The 21,193-nt window shown below is 40.0% G+C and overlaps 1 protein-coding gene across 1 annotated transcript in view; it reads left to right on the top strand.

Annotated features, from left to right (window-relative positions):
• Nucleotides 1–947: 947 nt before the first annotated feature.
• Nucleotides 948–21,193, top strand: part of ABLIM1 (actin binding LIM protein 1) — a gene marked incomplete at its 5' end in the record, with an annotated part of 106,177 nt that continues 85,931 nt past the window's right edge. The window contains 3 exons of the mRNA XM_010293287.1: nucleotides 948–1,082; nucleotides 16,255–16,438; nucleotides 19,054–19,163. Of these exons, the coding sequence (XP_010291589.1) occupies nucleotides 948–1,082; nucleotides 16,255–16,438; nucleotides 19,054–19,163 (429 nt within the window). The remainder of the gene's footprint in view (nucleotides 1,083–16,254; nucleotides 16,439–19,053; nucleotides 19,164–21,193) is intronic.

The following is a 21,193-nucleotide window of genomic DNA, read 5'->3' as shown; positions in this document are numbered from 1 at the left end:
AAGGACCATAGTTTTGTTTGTGAGCATTCTGGCTGATACTTTCCACTTCATACAGTACAGCTGAGACTCAGTCTTCCTCTAGCTTACACATGTGTGTTTCTGTTGGGGCCCCAAGCTGCCACAAGACACATCTGAAGAAAAAGTTAAACATTTTTTTTACAGAAGCCAGATGTGGAGCAATGAAACTTTTATTATGACAGTGAAATACACAATAAAGCTGACACAAACCTTTCCTGTTCCTATCCAAGCTCAAGCTCAGGGCTGTGGGATACCTAATCATTTACCAGTACCTGGAATTTTATCTCCCTGACTATATTGTGGACACTTTGGTCATTTCTTGATTTGCATGCAGAGAGTTGTTTCTGCTAGATTTAATGGCAGTAGAAACAAGTAACACTGGTGTCTTTTCAGGTGTGCTTTCCCTGTGTTAGGTATATGCTGTAGCAAAATGGAGATACTTGTAGTTTATATTTACCATAGTCATTTGCATGTAAAGTCAGGTTGCCTGGTTCATCTTGCTTCCCAAAACATGATTTGGAATTGCTTTCCTTTCATTTATTTTGCTTGGATTGTATTTTTTCTTGGATTAAAATAGCCCAGTTCTTCTTGCCTTGTGTGTTCTTTGAATAGTTTACACACACTCATGTTCTTGGAAAGAATAGCTTAGGCAGTCTGAAACACTTTGTGGTACTGAAACTGCAGAAGGAATTTTTCTCTGTCTTTCCATGGCAGCCTTGGTGGAAAGAGGTAGTAGTTGATGTGAATGGCTTAAACTACTGGTTTATGAAAAGGCTATATTTAAAGAAAATGGTGGTGACTTTTTAGACGAGTCTAAAATGTGAACAGATACAATTGTATTTTGATGAAAAGTGTCTGAGAACACAGATTTATCTACAGGATAAAATACTCTTTTTGTTTGGTTTAAATCATATTTTTTTGTTTTACAGTGGCCCATACTCAGGAGCCTCACCACCCCTCTGAGAAGCCGGTCATCCACTGCCATAAATGTGGGGAGCCATGTAAAGGTGAAGTACTCCGTGTTCAGGCCAGACACTTTCATATCAAATGCTTCACCTGCAAAGGTAAGACCTTGATGTTTATCTGCTAGAAATGAGTCAGTTTTTGCAAATGTACCTTGAACCAGTGGTGAGACGTCAGGTATCCTGCAATCAGCCACTTACAGGATATTCTCATTGCTCAGTATCTAAAGAATTTGTGGGTGGGGAGGGCAAAAAATGGGGGGTGAAATGGCTGAATCGCACATGTACAAGCAAAGTGATCAGCACCACACAGAACAAATTCAGTATTTATTGGGGGCAGGGGATAAATTTGCCAACACTAGAAGACTCAGAATAGCACATTCTGCTCTGAATACTTCTGTGTTCATTGTTTTTCTTTTCTACTGTTCACTGGGTGCAAGCTACACAGTAGATAATTATACCTGAAAGAGATGAAAAAAAGAGTCAGCTCTTTTTAATACTATTTTCAATTTTACTTGCTTTGTACACTCCTGTGTAGGCAGGCAGTTTCACATATTTCCCAAATAGTGAATTAGGCCATAGTTAGACTCTGGCTGCTTTGGTGAATTTTTTTTCTGTTTATTTGGGAAACAATGGAATGACACTAAACATTCAAGATGAAGTGCTTTATGGAGAGTCACAAAACATAAGAAGAGAAAGTACAGCCCTAGCAGCCACTCGGAAATCCAGTGTAAATAGTTGACTTGGTTTCAGGTGTTGTATTTATTTCCTGTTACTGCCATACGTGGGGCAACGGTATGCTTAGACTGTATAGTGTGATGTGGTGAAAAGGGTTATAGCATAAGAATACTTCAGAAAATTCTATCTTTTTGTAGTTTTTGTTCTAAGTGCTTTTTAAAAAATATGGATAAATCTGGATTTCTTTAAATTGTTAATAGCAACCACAGCCTTTCATTAGGGATAGTCATGAAAATTAAGCTCCTTTAAACTGAATTGATTGCTGGGAGTAAGTACCTGCATTAAAAAAAAACAACCCAGCACTAAAAAGAATCCTGATGCGTACTGATATCCAAGAGAAACATGCAGGGTGGTCACGGAGGAGTGTGTCCTGAGGCACGAGGGGGCCATAGCCACATGTTTTAGGAGAGGTGTATTCAGTGAGCAGGCAGCGCAGAGGATGGCTGGAAAAGGGAAAGGAGCAGGTGACGGTGGATATCTCCAGCAGCCGTGCTGACACTGTGAATCTTGGAAACAGCTGAGCTGGAGTTTTTAAGCTGAGTGGTCGAAAAGATTTTCTTTACTTGCTTGTCTTGTGGTTGGATTTTGCCTGAATTCAGGAATTATAGAATCATTAAGGTTAGAAAAGACCTTAAGATCATCAAGTTCAACCATCAGTAGCGGTATGTGTGCTCACATGGACACTGTATCTGTGTGCATGTCTGTACATACTTAGGTGTATAAGTATGTAGATACATATGCGCACACCCTTGCTGGGGGCCTCCAGTCTGTGGGGCTGGGCCTCCTCTTCTCCATGGGTCTCCGCTCTCTGGGCCTCCCCTCCCACGGGCTGGGATTCTCTGGCCTTCCCACTCCATTCTGCCTCTCTGACTCTCCTTTGAGCCTCCCACCTGCTATGGGCCTCCCTGACTCCCTAGGTCCCCACCTCTGTGGGACCTTATCCTCTGAGCCTCCCACTGCTTCAGGCCTCCCTCCCTTTCCAGCTCCCCCTCGCTTTGTCTCCCATGCTTCTGGGGCTCCCTGACTTTTTGGGCCTCACCCTCCATGGGCTAAGACTTTCTGTGACTCCCACTTTTATGGAGGCCTCCCCTTTTTTGGAGCCTCATTCACCTAGGGGCTCTACTTGCGAGCCTCCTACTCGCTTTGGCCTTCATTGACTCTGTTCTCAGCCTCTGAGGGCTTTGAGTCTCAGAGTCTCTCAATTTTTTGGGGAGGCTTCCAGCGATTTTGGGCCACCCCAACTCTCTACAAGCCCCTGCTATGTGAGCCTCCCACCTTTGTATTGGCTTCCTATGCTTTCAGGCCTCCTGCTTTTTTGGGGCTCTGTATGTTTCTATATTTGTACTTGCCGAAGAGCTGTAAGGAAGCTGCATGGCAGGCAGCTGGGTTACTGTAGAGCTTCGGCTCCTGTCAGGCAAGGCCTCCTGCCAGCCCCAGTTCTGCAAGAGGGTTCGGAGGCTTTGGGTTGTGAAGCTGCCTTGGGAATAGGGAGAGCCCTGCCCGCTTCTCAGTGAGGACCTGAGCGGCTCTCAGCAGCTTCTGCTCATGCCATTGAGACCTCTGTAACCACAACAAGGACTCACTGTGGTTTTTTACAAAAGAAGAGGTTTAATGAAGCATTAAATAACTGTAGAACTACTCTTTGTGAAATCATCACCTTTGAAGATGGGTGTTCTGAAGCAGGAGGGCAATCCTGACTCCTTCATACGGTTTCTGTTTAATGGACAATACAGAGTCGGCTGAATTAAGTAACTCTTTCACCGCAGTATGTAGGATGAGAGATGAGAGTGGAGAAATACACAGGCCCGTGTGAAACAAGGAAGAGTTGCTCCTCTACAACCAGCATCTGCCACGTTCAGTCCTGGCAAAGCATAGGATGGGTACAATGAAAGGGCTTCAGGCTTGAGGTGAACATAGCGGAGTTGGTGGCAAACATGAAGAAAGATGTTGGGGTAAATCAGGGTAACTGAGTAACTAAAACAGTAGCAGCATCTATACTGTGGAGTTTTTCCACTTCCTTTAAACTGAAGTTATATTTTCTGAAAGTCCGTATCTAGCGCGTATGCTGGAGATCCAGACTTTGAAAAGTGTGCCTCAAACCCAGCCCCCGAGTTTCAGTTACATTTTTCGTGTCCTAAATGTGGGTGGAATAGTATAGTAGTGTAATTGCTATAATTCTGTTCTTCTGCTTCCTAAGTAGATGGGATATAGCAGAAATTAGAAATACTTGTTTTCCTGTGTTACTGAGGTTTTTTTTAAAAAGTCACATGAGTTATTTGCATGCTGAAAAATGAATGGCTAGAATCTAAGAAATTTTGTGTTTGTATTACCTGTGGTGTTCAGTTAAATACAGCTAGATAGCTCAAAAAATACTTAACTTTCTCCTGGATATTGATGTCACTCATCTGTGTCAAACTGGAATGGTATCAGCCCATTGTGAAGGCAGAGAGGAGCACTGTCTGCCCTGTTCCTGAAATGCTTGGGGTAATGCCTGTGTCTTTACTACAGTTGCTGTATTTCAAGCAGTACTGGATGTTATAGAAGCCCTAAGCAGCTGGAAAACAGCAACAAGCAGTCTCTTTTACTGTGTCTGCCCATAGTCAGTAGTGGTCTCATTTACAGAAGACACTGGATTAGGGTATTTCTAGCAGCAGTCTACCTGAGACCCTTTGAGTTGTGAAGAAGAATGGAAATTCAGGCCGGGGGCAAAAACCATGCCTAGAACCTCCCGATAAAGCAAGGTGGCAAATGGAACAGAGCTCTGGAATTATTCTCCTCCTGGACGCACTAGATTAATCTTGCTGGTTTTGGGTGGTCTAATTTCTTCTTTCACTTGTTTTTTAGTTACTTACTCATATACTGCTTTTGTGCTTTGACTGTTCTATTGCAAGGCTGGGTTAGTAGGATACTACTTTTTTTTTTTTTTTCTTTTCCCGCTCCCCTTGGGCAATATCTAAACTCATTGAGGCTTCTGCTTATGGAGATATTTCCAAGCTGATGACAGTTTAATATTCAGTAATATTATTGATCTCATGACTGGTTGCATGAAGATCGCCAGAGAAGGGAGAGATATAGAAATATCTTTTTCTGATGGAAATTAAACTATTTTTTATCATTAGCTTGTTAAGGAAACTTTGAGCTTGTGAAGGTGACTGGTTGCATGCAATTGCATATTGGTTAGGAGAAGGGAGTGACAGCGTGGCTTCTGCCTGTTTGTACTATCTGCACATCCCAGTTTGAACTGAGAGCGCCAGTGCTGAATCATAGAGACTTTTCTCTTGCTGCTCATTCAGTCTGTGCCTTATTAGTTGGGTTTGCCAGCAAGTGAGTGTCATCTTTTTTGTGTTCGTTTGTTGTTCACTGAGGGGAAGGAAAGGAGGGTGTGTGAAAGGTTGCCTCAAGCCCTGTTTTGAATTGTATCCCTGAGCTGCAGAGCTCATTTATTGCTGGGCCTCATATTTAAACGAATGCACTTCTTGTTTAAACCATATAGTTATTTACTTAAATAGCATGTTGTCTGGACATACAAGCAGGACACAGCTGTTCAAGTAAGGATTTTTTTCATCTTCATCTAATGGGTTTTTAATGTGACATGACTGCGACTCTACAGGAGGTGGAGTTAGAGCCCCTCAGCTTATACAGTATGTTGTTAGTTGGAGGAAACCAGACAACTAAAGCCACCTGTGGATGCAGCTTTCTCCTTTCTGTATAATAAAGTTTGCTTTTGAGACTTCAACTTGTACATCTACAACGTGAAAGACTTGAACAAGCACATGCTTGTCTGACTGCTGTCCTGCCTGCTGAAAATGTTTCAACTTTTACTGATAAGCTTAGTCTAATAGTCTAGTAAAGGTGTGGAAAAAATCCATTTCTTCATAAAGCTGTCACACTAGTTGTATAGTAGCAGAGTTTCAGTGTGAACCTGTTCTTATTTCGTTCTGTATGGGATTCCTTTGTTTTGTTTTGCTTTTATTGCCATCCATACTCTCAACTGTGTTTACATCATACTGCTAGCGTGTTTGATATGGTTGTAAACCTGCTTCCCTAGGTTATGTCAGAGACGCATAGGCACTCCGTGATTGCTTGGCACGCATGTCACTGGTGGTTGCTGCACTGCAGGAACACGGTGACTTAAGCCTCCATGCTGCATCAGCCAGCTCAGGACCTGCTCATGTGTCATGTTATGTGATCAGACAATCATCTTCCCCGGTGCTGTGTCCGACCCTGGAATCTTTCTCAGAACAGACTAACTGCTTCCTGAGAAAGATGACAAGTAAAACTTCCACCAACTGATGTGTCCCCATCCCCTCACGATAAGATGCAGCTAGCTGTTGCTGCCTGCCTGTTGAGATCCAAGTGGGTACAGCTGTTTTGTCCTATCTGCCTGGCAAGGCTGGCTAGTTCTATTTGTGGCTCCAGATAAGAGCTGCTAACAAAACCCAAGGAGCCCGTCCCCCAGAAGGTGAGCTCTGCCAGCCTCCCCGATAGGCAAAGAATCTCAGGCAGTCAGCAGCTGACTGGGAGCTGGAGTTAACAGGGAAATGATGGACAGGGGAGGGATAAGAGACATTCAGGAGTGCAGCTCCAGGAGCACTGTTCAGAGCAGTTGACTTTGGCTGTTTTATAACAAAGTCACTTACCTTGTCGTGTGTTACAAGTGCAGGTTTAATTGGTTTCTGCCTTATCTACAATTGTAATAATTAAGTTTTAATTTCTATTTTACCAGGAGTACACTGCTCTTGCCATACCAGACTGTTAATGGTTACCAGGCAATAGAAGCAGCAGGCTGAGAGTTTGGAGGGAGAATAGACTGAGCTAGAGACCTCATTGTTTTACTTTTTGTCTTTAATAAGCATTAACATTAACAAGAATGAATTTGTAGCTTATAAAGAAGTAAAAAGTCTTTTCTTGTAAGCATCTATGTACATGAATAACCCTTCTGGAAAAAGTTACTGTTCACTGCAATGTCTGTTGCATATGTAAGTGTGGGATCAGGCCCTAAATTATGATGTGCATGAGCAGAGATTTTAATCTCTCAGTTGAAATTGTGATCTGATACAAATGATAATTTTGTCATTGTCAGTTGATTACAGTTCATTTTACCCTATTGCATGTACTAGGAGAGGAAACTTTGAGGCTAGCAAAATTGCTGTAATAAGACTTTATTATTTATTATTAAGCCTGTGATTCATCTTCTGTGTTAGAGGGAAATGCTGGTTTCAATGCAGTATATTGCTTAACAGAACAAGCTTTAAGCTTGCATAGTAATAATGTAGAAGTTTACCATAGCTTGATTTTGGTACATGTAGAGATAAGTTGCATTATCTTAACAAGGTAATGTAGTATTTGTGGAAGGAGTATTTAAAATAATAAATATAAATTGGAAAACATAGTTTAAAAAAAAAAAAGAAAAAAATTCTCATAAATAAGCAATCCTGCTATGAGAATATGGGTGGTGTCCTAAAGTTTTGTAGTCCTCACTATGTGGCATAAATGTCTGTCATTTTATTAGGCTATGCCAGGTGGAAGTGTTTCACTGTATATGAATGTTTTACATGCTGTAGCGATACCAGATATCAAAAGGCAATTACCAGCTAATATTCTTGCTAATTATAAGACAAAGTGAAGTCTTGGCATACAGGAAGCACTCCACAAACCCAGAGTATCCCATGGAGAAGAAACTTCTAGCTTCTATTAAAACATTGTTATAAATTATCATAAAACAGTTTCTTAATTATGGAACAAATGCCTTAACTTCCCTCTTTTGAGTTAGATGCCTCTCAAGCTTATTTAGGAAAGCCCACATCAACATGTACTTGCAGAATCCTCTGTGGTATGTTTAGGTTCCAGGCACAGGACTGTTTCTTTTATGTGACGACTTTTGCAAGGCTCCATCATCTGTAGCTCAGTGTGCTTGATGTGGAAGGGGGAGGTTTCCTAAGTTTAGATTTTGGGATGCTCTGTAATCTTTGACTTTGAACTGGATCTTCCTCCCTTGAAGGACTGGGAAGAAGTTAGGGTCATGTAAGCAGACACTGTATCAACAGGCTGGAATGTGTTTTAAATCATTAGTTCTTTGACCTTTGATCTGTCATCAGATTCCATCAGTGGTGGCAGGAGGAGGCTGCAAACTGGCTGCTGGGTAGTTAGTGCTATTAATAGTTCAGTGTCAGTGGATGGAAAGTTTAAATATGAGGACATTCTTGTAGTAGATATCCAGTACACTGTTAAAAGATCTCCGCATTTCCACAAATACTTCTGAAACAGAGACTGATCTGTGGATATGGTAACGTAACTGGTGGATAGAATGTGCTCCTTCCTGAGCATCGGGAAATTATATGAGGTCCCTCGAAGCTCTGAATCACTGAACCAAAGAGACTTCTTTATATAAAAACTATCCAGGCTTGGAATTCTCTTTCAGTACACCATGGTTCTGCTTGCTAGCTTGTGAACTCCCCTTTTCAGCTTGGTTATTGAAACAGCCTTTAACATTAATAAGTCTTTTGATTTTTCTCAAGAGTGTTTATATTTTCAGTTTTTTCCTAAACCAGAGTGTCTCGGCTTTCATTTAAAGAAAAGAGCATTTCTAGTCATTAAAATATAAAACATTGGAAAATACGAACCTGAAATGCTCTAACAGCAGAATACAAATAAAAAGGACAGAAATGTTATAATATCATGGTTTGGATGGTCAGGACTTTGGGGATGAGTCCCATGAGCTTGACAGATTGCAGCTCTGTATCCTTTATCCATGGTAGAAAGTCCCATGGAAGGGAATGAGGAAGAATGAGGTGAGATTTTACAGGTGAAAATGAAAGGGACATACTTGTTGCTGAAGAGATCAGTACACAAATCAAGTGAAAAAGCAAAAAGTGGGGCACGCTGTTGTCTGTGTGCACAGGGAGACTTAATGAGAACATGTTTAAGAACAGCAAATCAGGTTTGAACAGTTTAGAAAATCCAGGGAGCAATGGGTTTCTGCTGTTCCTGGGAAGCTAATGGAGGTTAACATTTCTCCCATGATGGGAAATGGGATTCAGATGTGAATTCATGCATTCAAGTAGCATGATACGAAAGCAAGCCTCAGTTGTGGCCCTAAGAGTAACTGTGTCTTGAAGCCTGTTCTTTTTCTTGCAGTGATTCCTATTGGTATTTCACTTCAAGTTTAGGTAAGGGCCTGGGAAGTTTGCTCTAAAATAGGATGATTTCCTGCAAAATGACCCTACCCCTCCCATAACCCATAAGCAGCAGGGAGAGCTCTGTCTCATTAGTGGCAGTAGCCTTTGGGATGGTAATGGGCTGTTTCAGGGGTGCAGCAGATTTTAAACTGTATCCAACCCCTTGGCAATGAAAGCCACCAGTCATCCTCAACACTTGTGGAAAACAGTCTCCATAAGGCTTCCTGAGGACCCCCTGCTCACCACTGAAGAGGCATCTTGGGTGAGGTGACTGTGGACTTTGACAGTAGGGCTCAAACTATACCCATAGTTTTGCCTCACACTGTTCTCCTGTCATCTGACCTTTTCCTGCCTTTCTACTTGTTTTCAGTAGCAATGTTCTATTTTAGTTGCGTCTTTTTTTCCAAATTATTTTTTTCCATTTTCATATAAAACACTGAATTGTTAATTTTTGCTTTAGATGTTGACAGGAAAAAAATCCCAAGCAGTTTCGTCCCATTCTAAAGTGGATTCCTGTTTTGCTCTTGGGGTTTTAATGGCAATTGGTTGACACTGATCTTAGTTTAGTTGGGCCTGAGGTCTTTTTCAGTGACCAAACATTTGACAGGAAATGAAATTAATTGCACTGTTTGGCTGATGTTGACAAAAGCTGACAGATGCCGTGTCAGATTTTAACAAGCTACTGGATCCCTTTGAAAGTAGCGGGCCAGCAGAATGATTTGCAGGTGGTTGAGGAGTGGGGCAGAGCATCCTTATGGGAATAAGAAAAGTTCCTTGGGTTTGTTGTCAGATGTATCCTTCATTTGCCTGGCTTGTTACATAAGTCTATGGATGAGGTAGATTTGCTTTTGTTCTATTCTTACATCCTTGGTTTGCTTATTTGTAATCTTCTTAGAGAGATCTGTCATCCAGCTATCCCAGGCTAAACTTTGACATTTTTCCACCAATTGCATTTTCTTCAAGGTTCATTTCCCACAGGGCCGTAAATGACTTTGATCTCCACCTAGTGCTTAGTTTAATGTGAAAGGTGTTTTAAATGGTTGAATGATTCTTGCCATTGCTTCCATTCTGGTGCACAAAACATTGATATTTCAGCTGGGAAGCTGTCACCTTGGTACATTATATATGGCTGTTGCTTGTTTGCTGTTGAGCTCAGGTACTAGCTATTGTCTGTTAGATTGCTAGAAAGACTGAAATATATGCATGTGAGATGTGGGCAGGGAAGTTTCCCCTTTGCAGTATTGTTTAGTCTCCAGTGATAAGGAGAAAACCAAATAAAGCTGACTGCGTAGGACTAAAGGCAGTGTCATGACGTTGACTGGGAAGTTGATGAAGTTAAAACTCTGAGATCATCTGAAACTCAGCCATCACTGGTGGTTTCAGTTGAGTGAAGGCTTGCCTTAAATGCTTAGGGGTTTCACTGAAGTACCCCTCTGAGAGTTACTTGTGTCACCATGACAGCGGCACTCAGTAGGCATGCAGGCAGGATGTTTGAAATGGAGGGTCAAGGCTTTTCAGGGGAAGAGAAGGACCTGGCTGGAGGGTGCTTCTCATGGGGATCCCAGACCAGTTTAGGGGAAGACGGGAGAAATGCAGTCTCATATTTTGCTCAGGAGGTATTTTAGCTGCTAAACCTTTCTTCCAGCTGGTGACTAGATCATGAAGCAGATTTTAACATCACCTGTATTTATTCCATGTTTATAAAGTCATTTTGACTTCCCAGGGTTGTTTTTAAAGTCAATCTAGTGAAATGAGAAGAGATTCCAGAACCACTGGGTATACTGGACACAGTTCCAAATAGCTTGGACCAAAATGCATGTCTCATCAGTGTATGGGAAAAAAATCTCCAGTGATAGGAGTGTGACAAACAGTTATCAAGATCTCTGTTACAACTTTTGCAAAAAGCTGTATGCAGTTTCTTAATGGTGCCTTGTAATCTTTCTGCAGCATGGTTTCTGAGGTTTACCATTCTCATGTGGTCTTTTGATGTACAGTCATTCTTTAAATGACTAAAGGAACCGGAGGTTAAGCTATCAAGAAAAGTGTTGATAACAGGAATAAAACAAAGGCAGAGAAAGACTTAGTTCATTTGAAATGTGGAAACTTTAAACTTTAATAATAACATGAACCTTGCTTTCATCAATACAGGATTTGTTAAGCTCTCTCTTGGGACAAAAACAAACAAACAAACAGATTTTTCCTGTGTATTTGTTTAGATGTAGATGATAAACTGAAACATTGCCAAATTCCTTTCTACTTTCAAACAAGAAATCCATTATGTCCTAAAAAGTAAATGTTCTATGAATATTTCCCCACTTGAGAACAGCACCATTATTCTATGAAGCTTAGAAATATTAGAAAGAAATAAAACCCCAATAGGAAATTGAATTTGCACTGTATTTAATGCATGATGACAAAGCAGATCATTAGACTTTTCTTAATGAATAGCATTCAATTCTGCAAAGTGCGAGCCCATGCTCATAGAGTCTGCTTGTGTGATTTTGTTTCTTCAGTGTTGAAACAGTTTTTACTTAATACCAACTTGGAGTTATTTTACTAAGGGCCTGTTTTTTCAACTCACACTGTCAGTACCTTTATGGAAATCCTACATAATGCTCAGTAGGATCAAATCCTGCTTCCATTCACTTTGAAAAAATCTGATCTCTTAATTTTCATCATATCCATTAAAGCTTGGAAGTGACTCAGCTTAAGAGTGATCCCAGTCCCTTGAGATCACAGACAATTGGATTGCTTTTGAGCAGCTACCGTTGGTTGTAATAGCCCCGGCTTGCATACACAGACCCTGTAGCTTTGAGAGCTGACAGCAGCACTGATGGTATCCCCAATCTTCTTGTGCTCCAGGGATGTAAAACAGTAGCTCCAGAGCAGTTCAAGAGAGAAAAAGCTTGTAGGTCTGTGTTTTCCATACTGTGTGAAGCAAGACTGTATTCCAACTTACTCCATTCACAAGAGAGGCTGCATGGTCTGTTCGGAGTATGAAATGCTTTGATATGTAGACTGTGAGAAAAAGACTGAGTTCCTCCAGGAGCTGTTGAAGATAATGGTTTTCTTTTTTCATTTAAAGAAAAAGGCTGATTTTTTTGCCTCTATGCTTGTGGGAATAGAAACGCTCCCCAGTGTCTCCTGTTTCAGAAAAGAGATTCTGGTCAGGTAGAATGGAATTTCTTCCATCATGTCGAGCAGGAAGGGTTCTTGGGGAGATCACAGAATCACTAGGTTGGAAAGATGTAGAACTCTTTCCATGTGATGGATGTTCACATAATACTTCTTGCTTTTTGCCGTCTCAAGCATGATTTGTGCATCACTATTGGCTCTACTAATTCTTTCAAAGTTGTTTTTCCCATCAGCATAGGAAAAAAACTGAAAGAACATAATTTGATGTTTCCTATTAACTGTCATCATTTTGATATTCGTTTTTCTTTGATGACATGATATTTGTATAACAGGAGTTACCTAGATCACACTATTGGGATTTATTGTACATATGTAGTGATCACAGCTGGTTTCTCTTCATTGCTTCTGCTGTTTGTGGTATGAACAATGCTGGGCAGATGGTCTTTCTTTTTAATAAAAACAATCACAATTCATCCCTCTTTTCTGTGTTTTTTCTATAGTGATCATAAATACGTGTGCTAAGGCAATATGTTTAAGCTTGACGGGATTTATTACCAGAACCTTGACTTCTGCACAGTTGCAAAAAGGGGAAAAACAAAAAGCTGTTTAAATCCCTTCCTTGTTTGCACACCACATTGTATACCAAGAGTGGATACAGTCACGTTCATCCTTTCTGATTTGATCTCTGACTCAAAGTGAAAGCAGCCTGCTGGAACAGCATTTTTCCAACCATGGATGTTAACAGTCTGGATGACCCTTGTTTCGCCCATGTAGCTTAAAGCTGTGATTAGTGATCGGAACACATGGGCTAAATTGTCTGCAAAAATCCGTTGTACTATGGGGTTGCCAGGACTTGTCTTTAATTCTTGCAGATTGGTGTGTGCTTCCTGCTGTGGGTGTGCCAAAGACGATGAATCTGTTGGTGGTTCACATCATAAGCAGTTCTGCTTGTGCCTGAATTCATGACTTGCCGGTATGAGAGAATTTAACTCATTCTGAGTTATGGACAAAAAGAAGAGGTTGGGTGGAAAGGACACTTCATAAAAAAAAGGGCAAGAAAAAGAGCTTCTTTTTAATAATAATAATTACTGTCTTTAAAAGACCTGCCAAATAATTTTATCTCCCAATTTGATTGCTATCTTGAATCCCTGTAGCCATGCAAAAAGGATAAAGCTTAATAACTGTGCGTGCATGAATACTTTCATTAAAGTTTGTAATGTTTTTTGCAAGTAGTGATCTGCCACAGACCTCTGTATGATATCTTGAAGCTGGATTTTCAGAAGAAGCTAGAACAGAGGTCGCACTGAAAGTTACTTTTGATCGTCCTACCTTATTAGGCCCATTACCTGCCTAGGCAAAGAGAGCCATAATGATGAAACAAGTTTTTCAAAAGGTGACTCACTGGTAGAACTGGGGACCATAGTAGAGAGCCAGAGAGTTCATATATGCAGCTCCTGAGGCAGATCCAGCAGCATGCTGAGTATGCTTTTAGCTTGAAGCTGAAGTATGTATCATAGAAACGTTTGGGTTGGAAGGGCCTTTAAAGGTCACCTAGTCCAACCCCCCTGCAGTGAGCAGGGACATCTTCAACTAGATCAGGTTGCTCAGAGCCCCGTCCAACCTGACCGTGAATGTTTCCAGGGATGGGGCATTTATATAGACTTGGACATTAAAGCTACAAGCTAAATTACAAACTAAAGGAGGTTAGGAAGAAACTTTTGCATAGACACATAAGTACTCTACAGCTCTATGAAATTTAGCAGCTTCTGAAGCATCTGGTATTGACCACTCCGTGACAATACTCCAGTTTATACACTGTAACCACAGGATCTAACAGTCTGAATTACTGAAGTAATCCCTGACAACTTTTAAGCATTAAAGTAGAATTCTCAGTTACTCCATGATCTAATTATAAGGATCTGCCAAAGGTAACTCTGGACTACCAGTGGAAAATGGTCTTCAGCTCAGGAAGAGTCTGAGGGGAAGTGGTGATGTGATGTAGAGGTCACAGTATTTTCTGCCTAATGGTTACATGATGCCGTACGCTTAGTTTGAAAATAGAATTTTAAACAAAATGGAGATCAGTAGAAAAAAAATGGAAGAATGATGGAAAAAAAACCGAGGGGGTTTTTTGAGGTGTACCTGAGAACCAGCTTAGAGCATTTTGCATGCTATTTTGAATGCTACCATGACATGTAATTTGTTTGCACATAAAATACTAACACTGTTCTATGCAGAAATGTGAAACTGGAAGACTGCTAGCACTGATACTGCTTCAATTCTAATTCTAATTGCATTTCAGTGCATTCTGTTTATTATTACTCTATTAATTATTGTTACAGTAGCACTCATTAGACCTCTGAGGCTTGGCAAGAGGCAAACAGAGAATTTACAATCCCTGACCCAAACACCTTGCGATTTTAATTTTCAAGGCAGGTAGCTAATAGGATATTAGCCCATTATAACAGGGGAGAGAACGAATGTTGTGCATGATATTGTGCCATGACATTGTGCTTGGAGTTTGTCGGGGAGAGATGAATTGAACCCAGTTCCCCTGATAATCTTTCTGTATTTCGTATTTCAATCTTTCAAGGACTCTGTAACTGCAGGAACCTAGAATTTATTATTCTGCTGCTTATTTATTTTCCCTTAATAATCAGAATTTCTGATATTCGATACTTTTGATATTTGATCTGAACATACATGAATGTTATGAAGAGCGATGAGATGGAGTTGCTTGCAGAGTAAGAGTTAAGCTAGCGTCCTAGACCACTGTGAAGAGTACTGTCTCTTACTGAATTACACCAATACAGCAATATACAGATGAGCAGTAGGAGTGGCTGAAACCAAAATGCCTGGGAGCAGTCATACATAAATTTGTTTAAGAATTCATCTAGCAGCTCCTATTTATGCTTTCTCACTGAGGTGAATAAAGGGCTTTTTTAAAAGCTAGCATGAAGCAAGTAGTATTTTTGGTGCTACTGTGGGATGTTAGAAACGTTCAAGTCCTTTGTCAATCCAAGCCAAAGCAGAAGTGTGAAATTCAATCTCCCATCTCCCGTGTCTGTTGTGGGATGGATTGCTTTCTCTCTCCTGTGTTGACCAGAAGATGCCAATGTCGCACTATGAATATTTTCTTAAAGCAAAACGGGCACCTGGTTGTGATGTGTTTTAGTTTGGGTGAATAACCATTTAACGGTGAAAAAGTGCCAAGTCACAGAAATGCTTCACTGGTCCTTCACCTTTTTACTGATACGATTATTTTTCCCAACGAAGCTGTACATGGCCACAAGTCTATATGCAAATATTAGAGTTGTTTATCTTAATCCATGAAGTACAGGGAATATAATATGTGAAAGACTAACAGAAGACCAATGCAGATTAGGCACTCAAAAGTAATAGTACTTCTTGGGACAATAATTCCTGTTCAGAATAGGGGTGGGGAATACTCTTTCTTCCTATTTGCTCTATCCAGTATCCAATATACTGTTGTATAGTTTAGCTGCATATATCATGAAGTATATATAGTGGAGATGTGGCTAGATTTTTAATGCTTGATTGTCTCTTCACTGCATCTTTCTCCCAGTATTTATGTCTAAATTGATACTGTAAAATCAACCTGAACGTTTCAAAGATCATACTTTTTAAAGCAAAACGAAAAGTATTAATGCAGCGATGGTGGAGCAGCTCAGTGTTATCTGGGGACTGGAGGAGTTAATCTAAACTATATGATGTTTCAAGTATATTCATTGTTTCAAAAAGATGCAGCACCTTAAATGCTTCTTAAAATAAAGCACATGCTTGCAGGAAAAATGTATGCTAGTGTATAAAATAGTAAAATCTGTCCTATTTACGGAATCATATCTTTTCTTCTGCTCACCTCCAGTCCCAGAAGTGAAAGCAAGATTGCATTGGTACAAATATCTCTGATAACATGATTAACTGGTTGATTGGAGGTAACTGAACTCTTGGTGAGGACCAAGCACATGAAAGTTATGATTATGTAGATTCCTCCAAAGAAAGTCTTAAAAGCTCTTTTGTAGCCAGAGAATACCAACATCTCCTGGGATGTCAAGGCATGTAGTGACAGCAGCAGAAAGCAAAAATATGGTAGAAGGGAGCAAGACCACCAGGGTCATCTCATTTGTCGGCAGCATAGACTGTCGCTGACATCCTTAGTAGGTATATTTTTCCAAACTATCTGTGTGTTTTTTTTCTTCCAGTGTGTGGCTGTGACTTGGCACAAGGAGGCTTTTTCATTAAGAACGGGGAATATCTTTGCACCTTGGATTACCAGCGCATGTACGGTACCCGCTGCAACGGTTGTGGGGAGTTCGTGGAAGGCGAAGTAGTGACAGCTCTGGGAAAAACTTACCATCCAAGCTGCTTTGCCTGTACTGTTTGCAAGTAAGTCATCCCTTTCAACTAACATAGCATGAACCCAGCACAAGGAAAACAGAGGAAGGTATCACCTCAAGACATATTTCTCTGTGGGAAGCATTTGGTTGGAAAAGATCTGCTGCAGGTCTGACTTTGAGAGTCTTGAAAATATCACTCACTTATTTGGGGGACACAGCTTCTCTGTTACATATAGCTCTCTGTTCTGAAAGAGTTACTCTCACATATGAAAGAATTAAATATCAGGCTTACATGTTGAGATAACGGAGGTGGATTGGGTTGAGTTCAGGTGATCAGCCCAGCTTGATGGGAGAAATGAGGTAAAGGAAGATTCTGGCTGCTACAATACAGAAGTCATTTGGGCTATAAGAACAGTTAAACAATTGAAAACATTCTTGAAACTCATTTTCACATCATGTAAGAACACATGGCTTTGGGATAACTGTGATTCCCCTCTTTTTCCCAAATACTATTTCTTGTCCCCAGTAAGAGAACCAGTCTTCAGCTTCTACAGAGAATCAAAAGAAGTTAAGTAAGGCTGTGTGGATGGGACAAAAGATGGCATTTTTAACTTCTGCTTTAGTTTAAATTCTCACTAAGATACTCATTTAGAAGACTAGAGGGCAGATCTTCCACATGCTCTCATAGCGTGCTCAGTTGAGCAGTTCTATACTTGAAGATCTCAGCTGAGCTTTACAGCCTAAACTCAACCCAAAGTCCTTATGCATAGTGTTCTCTATTAGCTGGCTCTAGGCACTGAGACTATGCTAGAATTTAGGCTGTCTTAGCATGTACCTTATTGCTATGGTGATTGGTGTAATATTTTGGATACACTGGAGGTAATAAAGCTTCTCTAGGTTTTTATAATAGTGGCACATTTTTAAAGTAGTAAAAATCTTCTAGACATAAAAGTGAAAGTGAAGTGATACTATGGTGCCATCATGATTCTACAGAAAGCCAACTGTGTTATGTGTATACTTACTATTTACTAATCTGGAATTAAGATGGCCATCCAGTTGTTCATTTCTGCAGTTCAGAACCATGCAAGTAAACCAGGACTTCTCTTAAATAAGTTTCAGTGTAATGCCTGAGGGACACTCAAGGAGCATCAGAATAGAGATGTAGGTGGATTTCATAGAGAGGGAGGATCCAAAAGACAGGGCCTGTTCCTTTGTAGTCTTGGAGGGAAACAGGACAGTGGAGTTCTCCAAGTCAGAATCTGACAATGGGTGAATTGTCTGAAACTTAATGCAGGAGGATGACGTGAACAAGAAAGGCAAGAATCTACATTCTGAGATAGTACCTTATTGGACATACCATCATATGATGCATCTGGGTATTAGTGTGGCAGACTTGCCAGGTGCTACCCTAATCTTTTATAGCTATCTCTGATGAGTAGTTTAAGTACTTTGTCCTATAGTCTGATACATTTTCCAAGACCTTTTCTATTGAAAGTGTTTTGACCATTTTTATGTTTGGTTTTAAATAGTGTGTGAATTTACTGTATGTTGGTAATCATATGATGTGTATGTTTCAGATTGATCTCCCAAGAACAGTGTGAAAGTAGATGATATAGTATGAAACCTGACATCAATTTTCTGTACATTGACTTGAATCAATCTTTTTATGTTGAATGAACAAAACATGAGTCATTGGAATGAATTAATGAAATGCAGTATTGCTGCTGATTTATTTATGGCCCACTTAGGAATGGCAGTGGAAAGGAAACTAGAACATTGCCCGAAACATTTTGTTTTGTGGAAACAAGCAGATGTTCATTTGTTAAGCACAGTTTTGGAGTGAAGTGTGGTGTAGGGGGGTCTGTACTCGGCAGCTAAAGCTACTTACTAAAGATTTGGAGTTACTGAACCTTCTCATTTTAGTGAAATGCTCATACAAAATTTTGTTCATCCTCTGTTTTATCCACCAAATAAGCATTAACAGCAATGTCAACTTCTGCCTAAAACACATTCTTAACATTTTGTTGGCTTCAGCAAATAATCTCAAACTTCCATAGTATGTTCAGCCTTCACCTTTCTCCTAACGCCATCTGCATAGGTAGCAATTACAGCGGTGGTTCTGCAATGCAGATACCTATTTTAAAGCTCTAGGAGAATGCATGTGGATAACTTTTTTTTTTTTGCAAACTGCTACATCCACTGTAATAGAGTCTTATATTTCATTGCTGAATACAGATGAAATTAGTGTATTTATGAGTGACTAGATCCACATTCCTTCACTAGCATCAAGACCAATTCCTATTCTTCCGTTGAGTTTTCTTCTGTACGATTTCCTACACACAACATCATACTGAGACCATCATAAATGAAGCTATTGTGTCTAAGTGGATTTCACTGTCGTCTACTCTTTAGATAAAATGTGTTTGATAATTTTTTTAAAGCCAAAATACAAGGCAAGTCTAACCTCTGCTCTGCTTGCATCCACGGATTGGATTTCTTCCAGTGCCTGGCTTTTTCAAGGCCACATTGCAGAAACTATTTGGCCTGAGTTTCTGTAAAATATTGATTGCACTGGGGGAAGGCAGCAAAATCAAGGCATAGGGAACAGAGGAAAATTTCTGGAATAACCTTTGCTAAAATACATTTTTCTCTTTAACTCTCCAGGCGTCCATTTCCACCAGGCGATCGTGTTACCTTTAATGGAAGGGACTGTCTCTGTCAGATGTGTGCTCAGCCAATGTCCTCCAGTCCAAAAGAATTGTCTGCCTCAAGCAGTAAGTATTCCATCTTCTTTCTGAAGCCTCTCGGTTTCCCAGGATGACCAATGTTTGGTTGAAACTAACTTAATGCAATCTTTAGGTGTTGTTTTTTTTTTTCTTTTTCCTCACCCTTAGAAATGTGAACTATCTCTGGGAACCTTCTTTTTTTCTTTCCCTTTTTTTTTTTTTCTTCATGAAAAGTGTCTGTTACTACAGGCGGGAAGGGACACATATTTCAATATGAGCAAATGACTTTTCCCCAATGACTGGGTTTTTAAAAGGGCTTATTCTGCTTTTATAGGCACTGGAAAAGTACTTGATGAAATCTGAGGTTTCAGAATTGATAGATTCTACTTTTTTTCCATGTATAATTGCACAGATTTAAGTATTCAAAAGAGGACAAAGTCAGAGGAAATTAATTTTCTTCTACTATTAAACACTTTAATTAAATTATTCTTTAAAAGGAGCATCACCAGGATTATGCCTCCAGTAAACCGATACCACAATGATACTGTGATCAGAACCTCAAGAAACTGTTACAAAAAGAGAGAAGTTAAGGGAAAAGAGTGACAATGAAGAAAGTTTGTGAGAGAAATTAACTTGGTTTGCTGTTGAGTTTTAATGCTTTTAAAAGATAATTTGTAAATTACTGATATTAATCTCTGCCTCTGGTAGTTAATTCTTTTAATCTTTGTGGATTTATGATTCGTTCTTTGACTGCTGGATTGTACTCAGCACTCTAATCTGTAATGACTTACCCAGTATAGTTTTATAATTCAAAATGGCTACAGATTTCATTGTGACAATAGGTAGTTTTCCACCAATGTTGGTTTCCTCCAGGGAGACACTGTGTGTCTCATACTGGTTACTTGGCTTTCAGATCTAGGATTATGAAGTGCAACGTAAAGGCAAAGTTGAATAATGTTTGTGCTCAGTGGATGAGTCAAGTGAATCTCAGGTTATCTGATTTGCCTGAGAACATGTAATCAGACACTTAGCAAAACGGAAAATGAGAAACTTTTTGTTATCATGCTTTTCTGTCTATTAAGTGATATTTTCCACTATAACTGTAGATTTGGAGCTGAAAATGCACAGGCCTAGTCAGTTAAGGAAGAATTTAGGAACCTGACAAAAGCCTTACAAGACTTACAAACCAACATGGAAATGTATGAGGTACTTCAGGCACCCAGAGAGTCCTTCTGAGACAAAGGAATGATGTGGAAATTTTATTTTCATTACTGATATTTAGGAGGCATAATCGGTAAGGAACTGCAAGGCATAGGGACCTCAGTCAATACTGACATTCTTTTTCCAAGCATGTCACAGCACTGGTTCCCAAACATCTGGTGTGCAATGATAAAAGTATCTGGATTACACTACATCTGGTTCTTAAAAAGTGGCGGACTTGTCCAGCACTGTGGCCACTTCCTGACACATGACTCCAGGTGCCAAAATGCCCTCTAGCAGATGATAGTCTAAAGTTGTCTGATGGTGAGCAAGCAAAAGAGCTGGAGAGTCACTTCCTGATGGCCGTAGTCTCTGCTTGAATTGCTTCTTGGGTTCCACACTTAAGCCATAGGTAGCAAGGAATATAAAACAATCTTCCCTGCTGCTTGTGATGAGATTTTTTTTTTTTTTTTTTTTTTAATTTTAAATCAGAATTGGGTCCTGCTGGGCAAACTGCCTTACCAGTACACACAGCAAGAGAGGTCCTGCTCTTAACAATTTAGAGTGGACTACTTTGAAATCTGGAAGTACCTGCCACTATGCATCTTGTTCTTTTATGGAGAAGGACTTGTAGGAAGATACAGTATGGAATTTCTTGTCATTTTAGAGCAAAACTCTCCAGAACAGACAAATAAAAGCAAGACCAGTGTGTGTTTGTAAGTTCAGAAAAACTCAATTAAAAGAATACTAATGAAGCGTCCTCTGTCTTCAAAGATATGCCAGCTGCTGCTTTAGCTTTGTGCAAAAGTTGACTTAGAGACGGAGAAGTCTTTCTTGCTGGTACTGAAGGGTAAATTTTAATTAGTGCAAGCTGTTCC

This window comes from Phaethon lepturus, unplaced genomic scaffold, assembly GCF_000687285.1.
Source record: "Phaethon lepturus isolate BGI_N335 unplaced genomic scaffold, ASM68728v1 scaffold43228, whole genome shotgun sequence".
NCBI classification, from domain to species: Eukaryota; Metazoa; Chordata; class Aves; order Phaethontiformes; family Phaethontidae; genus Phaethon; species Phaethon lepturus.
The sequence above is the reverse complement of the archived record's forward strand: the minus strand, read 5'-3'. Positions and strand labels throughout refer to the sequence as shown.